The 18,806-nt window shown below is 41.8% G+C and overlaps 1 protein-coding gene across 1 annotated transcript in view; it reads right to left on the reverse strand.

Annotated features, from left to right (window-relative positions):
- PLEKHG1 (pleckstrin homology and RhoGEF domain containing G1) overlaps nucleotides 1-18,806 on the reverse strand; it is a 223,496-nt gene that overhangs the window by 49,754 nt on the left and 154,936 nt on the right. Inside the window, exon 4 of the mRNA XM_082855515.1 lies at nucleotides 11,116-11,216. Coding sequence (XP_082711641.1) covers nucleotides 11,116-11,216 — 101 coding nt within the window. The remainder of the gene's footprint in view (nucleotides 1-11,115; nucleotides 11,217-18,806) is intronic.

Genomic DNA, 18,806 nt, shown 5'->3' on the forward strand with positions numbered 1-18,806 from the left:
ATATCTGGACCAGTGGTTTCTGTCACTGGAGGATGGGGTGCCCTGGATATAGGTTTTGTATCCAGGTCTTTCAATATAAATCCTCTTTCTGAGCACAGAAGAATTTTGAGCAGAATCCGTCATGTTACTTCTCAAGGCTTAATAGAAATACTCCTTGACAATATTTAACTCCCTGTGTTCTCTATGTTACACTCATCAAGCTACCCTTTGAGCTTTAATTTCATCTCCAGATTGAATCTCCTGGTAGGGGGGAGGGTCTCAGGGGACCCACCCAGGCTCTAGTACGGCTCACCTATAAGTGAACGGCCTTCATTGCTCAACAACCCGAGCTGGGAGGAAGCCCAGATGCCTTCCAGTCCTACCCCTTAATTTTAAGGTGAGAAAACCATGACTCATAAAAGGGAGGTGGCTTACCTTAGGTCATACAGCTACTAATTAATGGCATAGCTGGGGTTAGTACCAGGGCTTTTGAATCCCAGTCCCACACTCTATGACAAACACATCTATTGAAAGATTTGTTTCCTGATTGACTCAAGAAAGCTGAGGGCTAGACTCTGCCTCACAGTGTCTTCAACCTCGTACCGCCTACCTGGAAGGCCTTGTGTGAATCATCTGGTCCGCTTTCCTTTACAACCCTTTTCTAAAATAATAGAAACAGCGAGGAGGAAGTAGTTGGATTTCTTTCAAGCTCTGTCATCAGAGCAATCATCCTGATACAGTTGGCCAACCACCCTGTTTGTTCTCCATTCAACATAGTAATTACTGAAAGCCTTGTGTGTCAGGCACTGCTATAGGCACTGAGGTGATGGGGTAAAGAACATGGACAAAGGCTCTGTCCTGTGGTGCTTATGTTCCGATCAGGAGCGATAAGTGTTAATAACTGAAGAAATAAACAACACAATATCAAACAAAAGACAACAAATGTTGGCAAGGATGTGAGGAAGTGGAACTCTTGTACGCTGTTGATAGGAATGCAGAATGGTGCAGCCACTATGGAAAGCAGCATGGAGGTTCTCCAAAAAATTAAAAGTAGAACTACCATATGATCCAGCAATCCAACTTTGGGGTATTTATCTACAAAAATTGAAATCAAAATCTTGAAGAGATATCAGCACTACCATGTTCATTGCAGAAGTATTCACAATAGCTAAAATGTGGATATAACCTAAATGTCCGTGAATGGATAAAGATGAATAAATAAAGAAAATGTGGTATATATATATATATATATACATATATATATATATATATACACAATGAAATATTATTTAGCCTTAAAAAAGAAGAAATTCTGTGATAACATGGAAGAACCCTGACATTATGCTAAGTGAAATAATCCAGTCACAGAAGGACAAATGGTACATGATTCCACTTATGTGAGAAATCTAAAATAGTCACACTCATAGAATCAGACAGTAGAATGGTGGTTAGCAGGGGTTGGGGGTAAGAGTAAATGAAGGAGTTGCTAATTAACAGGCATAAAGTTTCAGCTAAACAGGTTGAACCTGCTGTACCACATTGTAGCTAAGTTAACAATAACGTATTGAACACTTAAAAATTTAAGAGGGTAGAGCTCATGTTAAGTGCTCTTATTATAATAACATAAAGTTTAAAAAAAAGAAACTAAATGAGATTTCGTTCTTTTACCAATAGAAACTTACACACCATAGTACAATATTGCTTAATAAGAATGTTTATGTGAAAAAACAGTAAAGTATTGGTTTTACTGAAAAACAAGAGAAACCCAACAGAATAAGATATTGTACTGTGTTAGGAAGGAAATAAAGAGGACAATGTGGTAGAGAGCAACTGAGGCTGGGTGGTGGTGGAGGAGCATTGAGGCAGTCATGGAATGTTCTCTGAGGAGGTGATATCTGAGTTTGGGTAAGGTTGGAAGAGAAAGTCATTTAAGAAATTGATAGTGAGTCTAAGGACAGAATGAACATGGTGTGTTCTTATGTGAGGTGTAGAAAGGAAGCCACTGGCTGGTGTTTGGTGAACAACGGGGAGTGTGGGAGATACAGAAGACGACTAAACATAAAATAATACATCATGTACTATGGGAACTCAGATGGGGCCATGAAATGTGGGAGATCAGGGACTCCATAAAGACCAGAAACAGACTGTCATTCTAGAGTTACAGTCTAACGGGGCGGGGACTAGGTTTCTCATTGCATCAGTGTAACTAATGAACAACTTTACAAGTACAGTAGCCGGAAGGAGTGACTCACAGATTGTGTTTTGTACTCAAAGCTAAAATTAGAATCATTCTACCTTCAGGCCTGGGGTATTTTCCCTTTTCCCAGAGCAACTGTTCCAAATATCTCCTCCTTTTTGAGTAGGATTATGAAAAAGAAAATAAGATTTCTTACTTGAGTTCAAGTCCCTTGTTTGGATGGGCAGTTAGAGGAAACACAGTTCTCTTTTACAGAACATATTCCAGGTAAGACTTTCTCTGACCACTGATGTGGACTTGAAGTCAGGAATTGTAATACGACCTTGAAGATTCTATTGCCTTACACTGAGTCAGATTCAGGAAAAGGGCCTCTCCCCTTCCAGTGTGCAACAGACTCTAAGCACCACTTCCTCTTCCCACCCACCCAACTAGGTCAGCTGGCATTTGAACTTGTTTGCATCCAGAGGCACACATGCATGAGGGAATAGAAAATGGGGTGAGGTTAATAGTACCAAATGCTCCATTAATTTCACTGATACATTAGCACTGGTCTTGAAAAGTCTACAAGCAGAAAGCCTGCAGGTAAAAATATATTTCTACCATTGTGCAGTAGTTGAAGACACTTTGGTGGTGTGAAAAGGCATGAAAAGAAATGATAACTGCCCCCACCTTTCCCTGCCTTACTGTTGTATGCGTCCCATGATTTGGTCTCTAAATTACATTTCAAAGGAGAAAAAAAGCATGGCCCAAATCATGTTTTTCTCTTAAGACATAAGTTACTTGCTCTGTGATGCTTTTACTAGCCCCTCAGACAAAATTAATTGCTTGTTCCTCAGCGTTCTCAGAGCATTTTGTTCATTCCCTGATTATATGACTTGTTGCCTCCGCTACACAATGATGTCATTCATCTTTATACTACTAGACTTAGCCCAGTGTTTTAAACACAGTAGTGACTCAACATAGGTATACTGAATAAAGAGAAAAGGTTGAAGGAAAAAGGAAAATTTTACTCTCATCTTTTGAGGAAGGAAGAGAGCTTATGATTTTAACTTGCTAAAAAATAATTTAAAAATAGAACTCCAGTATAGAGGAATGGTCTCTGCTTCCTCACTCTTCATCATTAAAGAAAGATTCAAATTACTGTTTAGATAACTCTTCTGTATTCCAAGAGAGGGATGCTGTGTAAAAACAATTGACATCTCTTCTTTCATATGCAGTTAAAAAAAAACAAGTTTTGGGAGTTTAGGGGCAAGTTAAAATGGGGAAAGTGGTTTCTTGGACAAAGCGTGTTTCCTGACCGTTTGGGAATTTCTTCCAGACACCAAACCAGAGTCTTAAATTTCCAGGCTGTTAAAGGGATTATGAGAGAAAGATTTGCCTATAAAAAGGAAAGCAAAAATGAAATCTCAACTGTATTCCAAAACAGTTCACATTGGAAGATTTTGTGAAATAACAATTTGAATCTAGTAATATGCCAAAACCGAACAAAGACAGTACAAGGGGGACTTCTCTGGTGGTGCAGTGGTTAAGAATCCGCCTGCCAATGCAGGGAACACAGGTTCAAGCCCTGGTCCGGGAAGATCCCACATGCCGTGGAGCAACTAAGTCCATGCGCCACAACTACTGAGTCTGTGCTCTAGAGCCCACGAGCCACAACTACTGAGCCCCTATGCCACAGCTACTGAAGCCCGTATGCCTAGAGCCCATGCTCCGCAACAAGAGAAGCCACCGCAATGAGAAGCCTGTGCACCGCAACGAAGAGTAGCCCCCCCTCACCGCAACTAGAGGAAGCCTGCATGTAGCAACGAAGACCCAACGCAGCCAAAAATAAATAAATAAATAAATTTAATTAAAAAAACAGATAACATTAAAATAAGAAAAGAAAAGTATCTTAAAAAAAGACAGTACAAGGAAAGAAGTTATACACTACTGTCATTTATGAACATACATTAAAAAGTTCTTAAAAAAATACAAATCAAACTCATTATGCATAAATACATGAAACATTATGGCCAGGTAGGGTTTATTCTAGTAGTGTATATATGATTCAAATCAGAAGGCCTATTAATATAATTTGCCACGTTATGAATAGGAGAAAAATCATATGCTAATTTTCTTACAGGATGATTATGTATTCAATAAAATTCAATTTTCATTCACACTAAAATCTTAGCAAAATAGAAAGAAGTGTCTATCTAAGTCTTGGAACAAATATCATACTTAATGGTAAACAGTTAAAGCATTCCTGCTAATGTCAGAAAAAAGATAAGAATGCCAAAATCTAATCAACATTGTATGGAAAGACTTACCCAAAGCAGTAAGACAAGAAAAAAACATAAGGGGTAGAAGAACTGTAAAGAAGACAAAAAATTCTCCTTATTTTCAGACACTACTGTCTACACAGAAAATCCAAAAGGATCTATAAACCATTATTAGAACTTATGGGACAGTTTAGAAAGTTAGTTGGATATAGTATCAACATATAAAAATTAAAAGCATTCCTACATGACAATAATGGCTAATTTAAAAATAGAAGAACTACTCTAGTCAAAAATAACATAAAAAAGAATAAATTTTTAAAAGTCACATATATGAATGTGATGGAGAAACTATAAAACATTATTATAGGGCATCTTAGAAAAGCTTGATTGATGAGATATTTTTACAGATAGGATGACAATATTGCGAAGATGTCGATTCTGCCAAAATTAATCTAAAAATTAAATTGAATTCCAATAAAAGTCCCAACAGAGTTTTTCATGGAACTTGACAAACTAATGCCAAAAAAAAAAAAAAAAAAATCGGGGCTTCCCTGGTGGCGCAGTGGTTGAGAATCCGCCTGCCAATGCAGGGGACACGAGTTCATGCCCTGGTCCGGGAAGATCCCACATGCCGCGGAGCGGCTGGGCCCGTGAGCCATGGCCGCTGAGCCTGCGCGTCCGGAGCCTGTGCCCCGCAACAGGAGAGGCCACAGCAGTGAGAGGCCCGCGTACCGCAAAAACAAAAAAACAAAACAAAACAAAACAAATCACTTGGCAGTGCAAAGAGTTAAGAAATGCTAAGCCATTGTTGAAGAAGAGCAATGTGGATTTAATAATTAAGACAATGTGGTATGGAGTAAAGATGGACAAAGAGACCAACAAAACAAAACACAGAGCCCAGAAACAGGACCATACATACACATAAACTTCACCTAGGAGGAATGTGGAACTACAAATCGGCATAGAAAGGATGTACTTTTCAGCCTACGGTGGTGGGACCATCAGCTAGCCGTATGAAAATAAGGATTTGGATTTCCTACCACAAACCATACTTGCATCAATTTTAGTTAGATTAAGGACATAAGTGAAAAGCAAAATTTTAAGACTTTTAGGAAAAATATAGAGTATATTTATGAACTGAGAGTAGGAGGTAATTTTTTAAACAAACACAAAATCCACATACTATAAATATTATATTTACTTAGAGTAGTCAAACTTATGAATTTTACAACTTACTTTCAAAGAAACCATAATTAAAGTTAAAAGACAAGTCTCGTACTAAGGGAGGATTACAACTCACATAATCCACAACGATCTCCAGGGAGAATTCATCAAGAACTCCTACACAACCCTAAGAAAAAGAAACATCCTGGGACTTCCCTGGTGGTGCAGTGATCAAGACTCCTCACTCCCAATGCAGGGGGCCTGGGTTCTGTCCCTAGTCAGGGAACTAGATCCCACATGCATGCCGCAACTAAGGGTTCACATGCCACAACTAAGGAGCCCACCTGCCGCAACTAAGTGCAACCAAATAAATAAATAGGTATAGGTACTTAAAAAAAGAAAAGAAAAAGAAACATCCTTACAGAAAAATGATCAATGGGTATAAACCAGAAATTCACAGAAGGAATCAAAGTGGCCAAAAAACAAGAAAAGAGGCTTAGTCTTAACTGCAATTGGCAAAATGTAAGGTAATGTATCCCCCAATGGAATATTATATCACAGTTAAAATAAGTAAAGTAGAGCTATACATCTCAAAAGCAACGTTGAGTGAAAAAAACTTCTAAAAGGTTGACACGATTTGTGCCATGTTTGAAATAAGTTAAAGCATGCTATGTATTTTATTTTTTTAAATTTTTATTTGTTTATTTTTGGCTGTGCTGGGTCTTCATTGCTGTGTGTGGGCTTTCTCTAGTTGCAGCGAGCAGGGGCTACTCTTTCTTGCGGTGCGTGGGCTTCTTGTTGCGGTGGCTTCTCTTGTTGCGGAACACGGGCTCTAGGTGCACGGGCTTCAGTAGTTGTGGCACGTGGGCTCAGCAGTTGTGGCTCACAGGCTCTAGAGCGCAGGCTCAGTAGTCGTGGCGCATGGGCTTAGTTGCTCCATGGCATGTGGGATCTTCCCGGACCAGGGATCAAACCCATGTCCCCTGCATTGGCAGGTGGATTCTTAGCCACTGAGCCATCAGGGAAGCCCTGTATTTTAAATAAGTACTTACATACATAGTCATGGCAACAAAGATCATACTTGGGAATGAAACACCAAGTCTTGGATAGCAGTTACAGTTATAGTGGTATTTTGAGCCAGATTGTACTGGCTTTTCTGAGCCAATTCTGTACATCTCTTCCTAATTCCATGTTCAGTGATGTCTTCTTCGTAGCTTTAATCTGCAGTGATGGGTGTGTTTACCCCAGAGAAACTGGCAAACACTATAAATCCCAGATTCCCTCTCCCTTGTCCTCACCCTGGAGAACTGGTACACCAGCACATCACTGTGCCATTCTCCACAGAGCGGGATGCAATTGGGAGGGGTCTCAGCGTTATTTGTAATGCCTTTATGCTTTCAAGAATTTCTAAAGCAGGGACTTCCCTGGTGACACAGTGGTTAAGAATCCGCCTGCCAATGCAGGGGATACGGGTTCGATCCCTGGTCCAGGAAGATCCCACATGCGCAGCAACTAAGTCTGTGTGCCACGACTACTGAGCCTGTGCTCTAGAGTCCGCGAGCCACAACGACTGAGCCCACGTGCCACAACTACTGAAGCCTGCGTGCTGCGCCTAGAGCCCGTGCTCTGCAACAAGTGAAGCCGCTGCAAAGAAAAGCCCACACACCACAAGGAAGAGTAGCCCCTGCTCGCCGCAACTAGAGAAAGCCCATGCATAGCAATGAAGACCCAAAGCAGCCCTAAATAAATAAATTTAAAAAAAAGAATTTCTAAAGCAAATATGGCACAAAGGAAGGCCTTGATAGAGCGAGGGTGCTCCACGGGTGTTTATCATAGTACTCTATGCTTTCCTGTATTTTGGGACTATTTCCTAAAATACAAAATCTAATCAACTGAATTTTCCAGGCCAAAATAAACCCATTTTCTTTTTGCCCTCTTTAATTCTAGAGTTTTAAATCTTGCTTAGTTGGGCACAATAGTATTATATTATGTTGAGAAACCTGGACCTGAAGTAACAACAGAAACTTTAAAATTATTTCAAGCCTTAACCACAGATTTGCCAGATAGTTGTATCTTTGAAATCAACTGAAGTAAGGTATAGAATAGAGGATTCATAAGAGGCATTAACATAAAAAGTCACATCAATACTCTTATTTAATCAAATGTAAGAGCAAAGACATTTGAGCTCTAAATTTACAGTCCAGATTTAAGAGAAAGGAAATGAAAGTGAATAGGGACAAAACAGTACAGACAATTCCACTGTAAAAGTTAAACAGGAAGATGTTCTTGAAAAGAATTAAAAATAGTAAGAATACCAGTTGAGATTTGACAAAACCAGGTGTGTTCAAAGTAGGCTAGGTTGGATTTCTAGCTCTATGTCCTTGAGCAATGGACTTTCTACACCACTTCCTGTGTCTAATCAATGTGTATATATTTTTGCATCTTATCTACCTCAGAGCTGTTAAGAGGATTAAATGAGACAATGCATGTTCAGGATATATAAAAATGTGATCTACAAAAGGGACAGGCATGAACACGGTCACATGAACTGCGTCACTACACTGATGCCACATGTATCATCATCCTGACTCTGGTTTATTCTAGTCACCTCTGACCTCCTCATTCGGAGAACACCAAAGAGAGAAGAGAACAGAGAGAGAACCAACTCAGGCATATAAAGATCTTCTCAGTCTTCCAGCTTTTGCAGCCAAGGTCCCTTTTGGTTGACATCGGGGGCTACTTCAGTCTTATCTTTCTTTAAATTAGGAAACGCCTGAAGATGGAAACGCCGGGGAGTAGAAACCCTTTCCTGGACTATGGCATAAACCAAGACCCGAAAAGCAGGGCTCTACCCTGGCAGGAGGGCATGCCACTGGATGCCTGGGGGTTGCAGTCAGAGAAGCCCAGACTTGCATGAAGTGATAACACACATAGAGCTGCATGGCCTCGGGCAAGAAGCAAGCCCTAGAGAAGCAGTCATTGCAGTCAACTTACAGCCAAACCACCAGAAGGCTTATGCCAGGGCCTCCCAGCATCCAGGCCTTGTTCCTCTTCCCGGGTTACTGTGCCATTGGTGGGATCTGAGCGGAGAAGCCACTCGGGCTCCTGGATTTTTAACCTCAGCCACTGCTAAATGGAAGCCTGCTCTAATACCAGCATGTTACTAATGGACACACAGACTCTAAATTCCCCACATTCAATTTTTTTGTTTTTTGGCTGTACCACGTGGCTTGTGGGATCTTAGTTCCCCAACCAGGGATCAAACCCGGGCCCTTGGCAGTGAGGGTGTGGAGCCCTAACCACTGGACTGCCAGGGAATTCCCTCTATTTCAATTTTTTAATGCCCTTTCTCTATTTTCTTATTATTGTGTTTATTTTATCTAGACAGTGTTTCTCAACCATGGCCGCACATTACAAACATCTGAGGACGTTTTACAAAATCCTGATGCCGTGGTCCCACCCTAGACCTAGAAGTTCTAATCAGAACTTCTAGGAGTAGCAGTCATCATATTAAAAACAAAAAACAAAAAAATCCCCACACACAGACACACACACACACACACACACACACACACACACACACACACACACATACACACGATCCTTCCCAGATGGTTCCAGTGTGCAGCCTGGGTTGAGAACCACTATCCTGGAACGTGCAAATTGGTTTTCAAAGTCTACTGAGTCAGATGAAAAGAGATGTTGCAACACTGGCCTTTTTCATATCCCAGGCTTTCAAAATTAAGGGATGAGTTGATGTAATTCAAACATGTCTCCCAGAGGCCAGGCTTGGGCTAGGTGTTAGGGATCCACCTGGATGTTAGGGATGGCAAAGGAGATGTGGATCCTACCCTCAAGGAGCTCACATACACCAGCTTCAGTGAGCAAAGAGGGGAAGGATTTATAATTTGCGCTACGGCTGAGTCACCCAATGATAGGACATTGTAGAACTTTATAAGGGGAGTTTACTCATCATCACTGGTTAATATTGTGCTGTTTACTCTGGCATTGAGTGCGGCACATGAAGTACGTCAGCTCACTGAAGCTTCACAATAACCATGTGACGTAGATATTCCTATTGTTTCCATTTGTTTCTTTATTCCACAGAAGTTTGGAGGGTCCCACGAGCCAGACTCTGCTGAAGGCACTTGGGTAGTAACAAAACTGTTAGATCCCTGCCCTCAGGGAGCGTTCTGTGAGTGGGGGTGGGGAGGAAGGAAACAACAGACATAAAAGTCAATCACAGAGTATGTTAGAAATTGCTAAAAGCCAGGAGAAAAAGAAAAAGTAAGCAGGTAAGGTGTGTGCTTAGGTGCCGGGTTAACATCATTGAGAGAGGAAGTTTTGAGCAAAGACTTGAAATGAGGAAGTTAGGTACATTCTACAGATCTTTCTCAAATTATGATGGGGTTATGCCCCAATAAACCCACTGTAGGTTGAAAATGTCATAACTTGGAAATGCATTAAAATACACTTAATCTACCAAACACGAAAGCTGAGCTTCGCCTACCTTAAACGTGTTCAGAACACTTACATTAGCCTACAGTCGGGCAAAATCATTGAACACAAAGCCTCTTTTATACTAAAGTGCTGAATATCTCATGCAATTTACTGAATACTGTATTGAAAGTAAAAGACAAAATGGTTGTAAGTGTATTGGTGTTTACCCTCGTGATGGCGTGCCAGACTGGAAGCTGCGGCTCACCGCCCGGGAAAAAATCAAAATGCAAAATCTGAAGTACAGTTTCTACTGAGCACGTCTTGCTTTCACACCATCGTACAGTCAGTCAAATCATGAGGTGAACCATCATAAGTCGGGGACCATCTGTATTCTGTTTAAAATTCCCCGAAGAATATATACATGGCTCAGCGGGCATGCAAACCCAGAGATGTTGGAAACCAGTCTATGCTCTTTACCTGCCTACTACCTGGTCTTCCAAGAAGTACCACAATACCTTATAAGAACTGATTTGCCTGCCCCATCCCCTTCGGCTCCCCGTCTGCCTTGTTTACTATGATACTTTGCTAAGCCCACTGCCTGCTACACAGCAGGTACTCAATACATGTTTGAATTAAATTAAGCATTGTAAATTTTAACTATTAATTAATCTGAATTCATATCTGTTATGATTAAAGTATTTAGTGTGTGTTTACTCCCTCCTGCCCATTCCCTAGGCAGAAGAAAACGTTCAGAAAATCCAGCGGAGGTGGGGTTGCTGGAGACCAAGCCGGCATATATTTTTGGATGCCCTGTTCATGTTCTATTGCGGAAGAAAGATGCCTGAATAGGTCTCTTCTCTGAGCCAGGAGGATGGAGCGGGTCGGGATTTTGGATAAATGTGAGACTCATATACAAACAAGGATGTTTCCAGGTAGAAGATTTCACGGCATGATAGGCCACAAAAATCTATGAAGTCAAATCAGGGATTTCAAGTAAGTTTTCTTAGGCCACATTCATGTGAGAAAAATCCGTAATGTTCTTATGTGAGAACCATCTTTTGAGGATTAGCTTACCTATTAAAGTGGTAGATATCCTGTATGTTTCCAAAAAGGGCTGATCTTTCTTCCGCCCCCAGAGGAAGTTTCGTTTGGTCCCTGATGCACTCAAGGTAATCCTGTGGAATCAATGAGAAGAATGTCTTAAACACTCCTGTCCTTTTTCAAGTCGTCTTTAGTTATGCATGAGGAATCTCTCATATCTGTTACAAGTAATTATTATACTAACGTGCTCATTAACTCTACCGTGAGAAGGCAGAATCTCTCTTTTATTAATAATGAAATACTTCCCTACGTATAGAACAGGGAGTTTGAGCAAGGAGAAAGAGCGTATGTACACGGACATACCTACGCCCAAATGAACTAGTGCTTCCCTAGATGCGTAACATAATGACCACAGTTACTGATAGAGTCAGAGTTTTGGCATACAACATTGCCTGCTGTCTCCTTGACCGATTTATGTGATAAAAAGAGACTCTAAAATTCATACAGTGGGAAACCAGAAATAAAAATTCTGAAATTTGGGAATTCCCTGGAAGTTCAGTGGTTAGGATGCAGCGCTTTCATTGCCATGGCCCGGGTTCAATCCCTGGTCATGGAACTAAAATCCTACAAGCCATGTGGTATAGCAAAAAAAAAAAAAAAATTCTGAAATGTGATACTGTTGTTTTAAACATAACCTTTTAAGTCAGAAAGCTATCAGCTGCTAAAGTCTAGAACTAAATTATCCTCAAATACCAGATTATTAAAAAAAACTTATTAAAATAAAATAAGCATGTCACTCACTTATACTCTCCAATAGGCCACGTAAAGAAGCCACAGTCAGCTTGAAAGGATTTTATATATTTTAACATGGAAACAGCTCCCCATGGAGCTAACGTGGGCTCAGACCCACAGTGGGTTAAATGGACGTGGCTTAGAAGCTATTTGAACTGCTGAGAGAGGGGAAATCTGCTCTCCACGCTGTGTGCCGAGTCCATAACTGAGTGTCCCCCTTCCCCCAGCCAGGCTTGAAAAGAGAACTCTGTAGGAGGCAAGAAAACAATAAAGAAAAAAGTGAAAACAGCTGAAATAACGTAAAATCAAAAATAAATACAGTTCTCCGCCCTGGGCTGAACAATGCAGTATGGCTCTCCACCAAACGTCACCCAGGGATCTGCAGCACTGGGGAAGTCACCCTGGGAAAAGTCAGCCAGACCGTGAAAATCCCAGCACTCAAGCACATTCCGATGGCCAATCGCAAACACAATACTGTTTCAGCGCAACTAGTGAAACGAGAAGCTGAAATGTAAGAACCATCAGATAATTGTTGCTTTTGTCTTTTAATAAGCCACAGCCACCCTCTCATGCCCTTCATGTTCCTCAAATGAAAAACAGGCCAGGCTTCGTCAGGAACTGTCTCCGTAGCATGGTTCACAGACTGCGGCATATAACTTACCATTCTGGTTCTTTATTGCTAAAATCATGGTCATGCAGGAACCAATGTTCATAAGCCTTTTTATGTTTTAACAAGGTTGGTGGTAACATCTTTTCTTCTTCAGAAAGTGGTCCTCTCAATAAGAAATTAGACTCCCAAGGTTTAAGTGTAATTGTCATTAAAAACCCACAAGAGCAAGACCCAGCCTCCTTACTTTTATGAGCGGAACCGTCATAAGGAGCTCATGGATCTGTATAGGCTGTAGAGACAACGCCCAAATAAGAAATGCTAAAGAAGGCTAGAATTGAAGAGTGCATTTTGAACAAGTATAAATCTAACTTAGGCTTCCTCAAAAAAAAAAAAATGTATGCCTTGATAGTTTCATAAAATTACACGTGGCACTAAGAGATGGGCTAATATTTATCTGCACTGAATGCTTATATTTGATAGTTGTTTAATACTTTGATCAACATTTTAAAAGGACACGTCACATGCAAAATTAAGAAGGTAAAACAAAGGTTATAGATGAATACGAAATCGAAGAGTGAAACAGAAGGATATTGGCAGACGTGATCCACACCGAACAGCAGTGTGAAGATTGGGACATAGATGACGCATACATTCCAGATTCACCTGGCCAGCCGCAGTGGGGTTTAAGGAGAAAAGGAAGAATCCTTTTTCTCACTTCAAATGCAAAGCTGGTTCATTTTGCAGAAACCTGATACTAAATTCTTCGTGTCATGGAAAGACTGAGTTAAGGGGGTTGAAGAATTTCATCTGGGGTGAGACACAAAGAACCATGGCCCACTTCCAACAGAGGATGGCCCATCTCCAAATGAGTTTCAAAACCCCAGAGTCCGTGGTAGAGGAACTAGATTTTAAACGCTGCTTGTTTTCTGAAATCGTTGAGAAAATAGATGGTTAGGAGTCCAGATTTTTGCAGGCCACTCTAGAAAACAGATCAAAGCCATATGGCCACAACGTGTTCCCCCACTGATCATAATTAAGTCTTTTAAATATGATACTTTAACCCTAAACCAGTTACTGAAAACTACTGTAGCATGCACTGCATTAGCAGCTGTAATTATCTGAAGCCAAAATGAGAGGTTTGAAGCTCAGTGATAATAGTTCATTCTGTGCTCAAATGACAGAGGAAAGACACCAATGAAATTTATTAGAGCCTGTCACGCTGCTTTTTAATTTTATTGGCTTGATGTCAGCACCTATGGTTGCCCTACAGTTAACAATGAAAGATAAATTTAAAACTTTTGCGCCGAAAACAATTATTCTCCAAGAGGATCAAAGAATTCACTCAATTTTGAGAAGGGTAGGGAGGAGATACAAAAAACAGCGTTACACCATTTGAAAAACATTTTTACTATACTACTATAAATTTTACCTAAAGTATTTTTCTCATCAACACCTCCACCATTGTAAGATTTGTACACATGTGCCCTCTTTTCGATAACTTTTTCATTCCTGTGATTTTTGCTATTGAAAATATCCAAGTAAAGTTGAACTCGGTGCTATTTGAAGTATGATAAATGGACAGGAGCCAGTTTGCAAACTGTTACTGATCTACAAGATAGATAAGTGCAGAACTTGAGAGAAAGCATGTAGAAACTTTTATAGCATTTTGACAGAATGATATTTGTTGAATCGAATGATAAATTTGGGTTTGTATTTTGCATGTCTGATATCTTCTATTTTGTTTTTCTAGTAATTCATTTTTTGTGGTGTTTTACAAAAGTGTCAGTGTGTGGCCAATAGGAAAACACACACACACGCGTACTTGTCCCTCATCACAGATAGTTTGAGAAGGTCTGGTCTAGACAACAGTCCAGCAGAGATGCTGGAGAAAGGATGCTTCCAGAACTGGGACAGAATTCAAACTCAATGTCCTCGGTAGCTCGCTTTATTTCTTTAAGATGCCCTGAAAGATTTAAGCTAATACCCCCGTGCCTGTCTCCCTTTTTTCCTCTAAAATAACGTTTAAAATTGTAATCTGTTTAATATGAAAATGAAGATAAACCACAAGAAGAGAAAAGATTTATTTAGATCGGTACTTAATATTTTTTCTACTCTATATCCTTCTTGAAGATACATTGTAGAAACAAAATGAAGAAAATGTTCTGTTCTTAAGTCCTCTTGCTCAGGTTTCAAAATTCTATCTCTTTGGCTTCCTTTTTTTGGTCTAGTTTTTGTGTTAGCACTTCCAAATTCTAAGCCCTTTGTTATAACTCCTGTGTAAGATTTTTGGTCTTTATTTTGGAGGATGCATCTTCTTTGGTTTCTCCAACTCAACCACCTTTACTAGAAAGTAATCATTTGTATATATAAAACCTGTCTCCAAATTTCATGTATTACATTGGGATGCTGTTGATACTACAATAACTTACATTGTGTGTCAATTTACAGTTTAAAAAGCACATTCACATTTATTCATACAAACCCTCCTTCCCTCCTCTTTTTGAGGTCATAAGAATGCATGCCAAGTTCTGTTTTACAAGCTAGGAATTAAATAAAATGAATAAAACATGATCCCTTCCCCCAAGGAGTTCCCTGTGTAGTTGAAAGACAAGTATAAACAAATAAGTACAATACAGTGTTTAGGCAGCATGACTGATAAATATTCAGCACATGGGAGAAGGCAGAGGAGGAAGTGGGCAATTCCAGGTCAGGGAGAAGTCTTCTAGAGAAGGTGATGGTGGAGTTGAATCTTTAAGGATGACCAGGGGTTAGAACAGAGAGAAACTAGAAGGAGACACAACACCCAGGAAGATTGAAAAGAGTAAAGGGGCACATGGTAACGAAATGCAGGGTGCAGTCAGGACACTAAAAGGAGCTGAGGGGCTTCCCTGGTGGTCCACTGGTTAAGACTCCACGCTTCCAGTGCAGGGGGCTTGGGTTTGATCCCTGGTCGGGGAACTAAGATCCCACATGCCACATGGCGTGGCCAATAAAATAAAACAAAATAAAATAAAATAAAAGGAGCTGAGATGGGCTGAGGAAGCAGGACATGCGCATGTGCACAGACCCTGGAGTGGGGCTGCAAAGTGAGAGAGGCTACAGTCAGGAGAGGCTTGGTCATGGAGAACCTTCCGTGCTCTCAGGTGGAGGCAGCCACTGACAGATGCCATGAGACCAAAGATCATCCCAGCATCAGAAAATAGAACATTAGCTATAAAACTGCCAGTTTGGAGGCCAGTTAGACTCGGACAGCAGCGCAGGTAAGGCCGGAGCCAGTCGTCCACAAGTTCCACAGAGTGGAGCTGTATTTACTTAGATGTGGAGACCGGGAGAAAGGGGCCAGTCAAAGCAGACAGCTTTCAGGAGAAGGGAGTCTCTTCTCTCACCTTCAGCTCCGAGGAGGAAGGTGCTGTTCTCCCGGCTCTCAGCAAGGACACTGCCAGCGTCTCGTCTCCTTGTCCCGTTGGCTGCAGCTTGGAGAGAGCTGGGGGCTCCCTCCGGGGAGAAGTCTCCACCAGCTTTCATCCTCCCGAGTTTCCTTCCCAGGTGGCTGGTGAGGGAAAGCTAACCCGCAGAGGCCTTGGCAGGGCGGTTCTCGGCCTTTCCAGCTGACTGAGACCTGCACTGGACTGCCTCACACCCACATCAAACGCTTGAAGACATCTCTGGGGGTTCATGGTAAAAAGGAGACAAGGCATATCTTTTGGCCTCACGCATCCACACGGTAGGTCTTCATGTGGCTCAGGGTTGCTCATTCTGCTCTTGTTAGAGAAGCTTGGAGAAGAATTACGAGTTTCATTTGCCAGCTGTCGCCTTCTGCTCAAAGGCTGCCCTTCAGGAGCATCACGAGGGACACGATGGGTTCACAGTCACAGGGCCCTGCCCGCATCCCCACTCACGCACTTTCCCTCTGCGTCCCCGAGGGAACTGAAGAGATGAGGGTGGTGGTCTGCAGGTAAAGACAGCACCTTGGTCTTGGACATGCGAAGATGAGGCGGACTGTGGGACATCCCCAAGGAGGGGTTTGCCGGGCACAGGATTTGGGAAGAAAAACTGAGTGGTCTGTTGAGAGAGCCCTTTGTGCAACTTTGGGCCCCATCTTATGCAGCAGTGACAGGAGCATGGGGCCCAAATGTCCTCCCACGTTCAGGGCCCAGGGGCACGTCCAGTCCTGGCCATGAGAAGGCGGTTTCAGGCTATCTCAGCACTAGCAAACTGCAACCTCGGAGGGTCAGCAGGTCATGCCACCTCCAGAGAGTCTCCCATGTTGCAGTGAGAACGCCAAAGATCCCTTGTGGAGGAGAGTAGCAAGGCAGATTGAGAGCCGCGAGGCCTCGGGCAGCACAGAACCCTGGCCCACACTGATGGGAGGTCATATCCCTAAGTGGGAGCACAGAGCCCGATGTGTGCTTCCCACCTTGTTCAGAAACAGTCTCAGGAAAACCCAGGGGATAATGGAGTCCCGAATCCAGTGACTAGAGAGAACTGCAGACTGATTTGGAAGTGGGGTAATCGATGAGCGTATATTTTGAGACGTTGGGATGTAAAGGAAGGAGAGTGGTGGGGCAGTAACCGGAAGACGTGTAGGATCAGGGAGGATCAATCGATTGATCTGTCCATCCATCCATGCATCTATCCATCCATGCATCTATCTATGCATGCATCCATCCATCTATCCATGCATGCAACCACCCATCTATGCATGGAGAGCTGGCAATGGTGAACACAGAGGGAGACAGAAGGTGACTGTAAGAGCCAAGGTGAAGGGATGAGGCGAAAGGTGGAGGACAGGAAGATGAGCACCTCTCTTGGGAAGTCTGGGTGGAGAGCACCGTCTACGTGACCAAGCTGACACTGGTCAGCTTCATCTGATGCTGTAGGAAACAAAATTCTAACAGTCAGAGCATATGAAATAAAAAGTGTCCTATTCCTTCTCAAGGGCCTTCCCTCTCTGCCCAGATGTCACTTTCCAGAGGTAGCTCTGGTTAAAGATGCGGTGTGCCAGATGCAGAGAACAAACTTATGGTTACCGTGGGGGGAAGAGGGGGTGAGATGACTTGGGAGATTGGGACTGACGTACACACACTATTATGTATACAATAGATAACTAATGAGAACCTGCTGTATAGCGCAGGGAACTCTACTCAGTGCTCTGTGGTGACCTAAATGGGAAGGAAATCTAAAGAAGAGCGGGTATACGTATATGTATAGCTGATTCACTTCGCTGCACGGCAGAAACTAACACAACATTGTAAAGCAACGATACTCCAAGAAAAATTAATAAAAAAAAAATAAAGATGCAGTGTGCATGCTTCTGGGTCAGGTTCTGGGGCATAATTATATCTATAAAACATGAGATTTTATGCTCGATTCACAACTTTGTTTTTCCATTCAGTGTATGTAAATACACAGAACTCCTATACGTAAACATAGTTCTTTCGTCATAACGGCTACATTGTATCCCTTTCAATAGCTTTATTATAATGTACCTCATTATTACAATAAAGATTTCAGCGGGGCGGGGGTGGGCACAGGCCTATGTGCTGGGAACTGTGGGAAGGGGTGCTCAGAAATGAGTAAGATAAGACCCCTAACCCTGTAGGTGCTCACAAGGCAGTAAGGGAGAAAGAAACAACTCACAGGATAACAATTTAAGTGTTATTTACAAAGGGCTGTGAGAATATAGAAGAATCCATTTTCAAATGAAAGAAACTTTTTATCTTTCTTCCAAATAAACCAGGAGACAGGGCTTACACTAAAACCTCCTGCTGTAGCCTGCACATAAAGCATCAGAAGTCTAGTCTTCACGTTAATCTCTTTTCTGCCTCTATTGACATCCATGGGGGAGGAAGATATAGCCAAAGAAATGAGACTGGGGGTCTCTGGCCACCCCATCAGGCTGGGAACAAAAGCTCTTACTGTGGGAACGATGCTGTCCCTGAGTCTATATAACGTAGCTCCCTCCACCCCCAACACAGAGAACTGTGCTGAAAATACAATATAGCATCAACAGGACGAACCTTTCTGCCAATACTGTTGCAGAGAATGGAGGAGGGCAAGAGAAAGAAGGGGGAAGGGGGAAAAGAGAAGAGAAAAAGAAGAGGAAAGAAATGAGGCAGGAAGAGAAACAGGGAAGAAAGCGTGAAAGGGAAGAAAAAAGAGAAGGAGAGAGACCCACCCACGCAAGCACAGGAATGAAACCCAAATTAATTTCAAGTTGAAAGCAGCTTCTGCTGATATGATATCAGTTCTTATTCAGAGTTTTCCTAACCGATGGTATAGAGGCTGATCTTAATTGGCCATATATGGAAGTCAGTATTAA

Source organism: Leucopleurus acutus, assembly GCF_964270905.1.
Source record: "Leucopleurus acutus genome assembly, chromosome: 15".
NCBI lineage: Eukaryota > Metazoa > Chordata > Mammalia > Artiodactyla > Delphinidae > Leucopleurus > Leucopleurus acutus.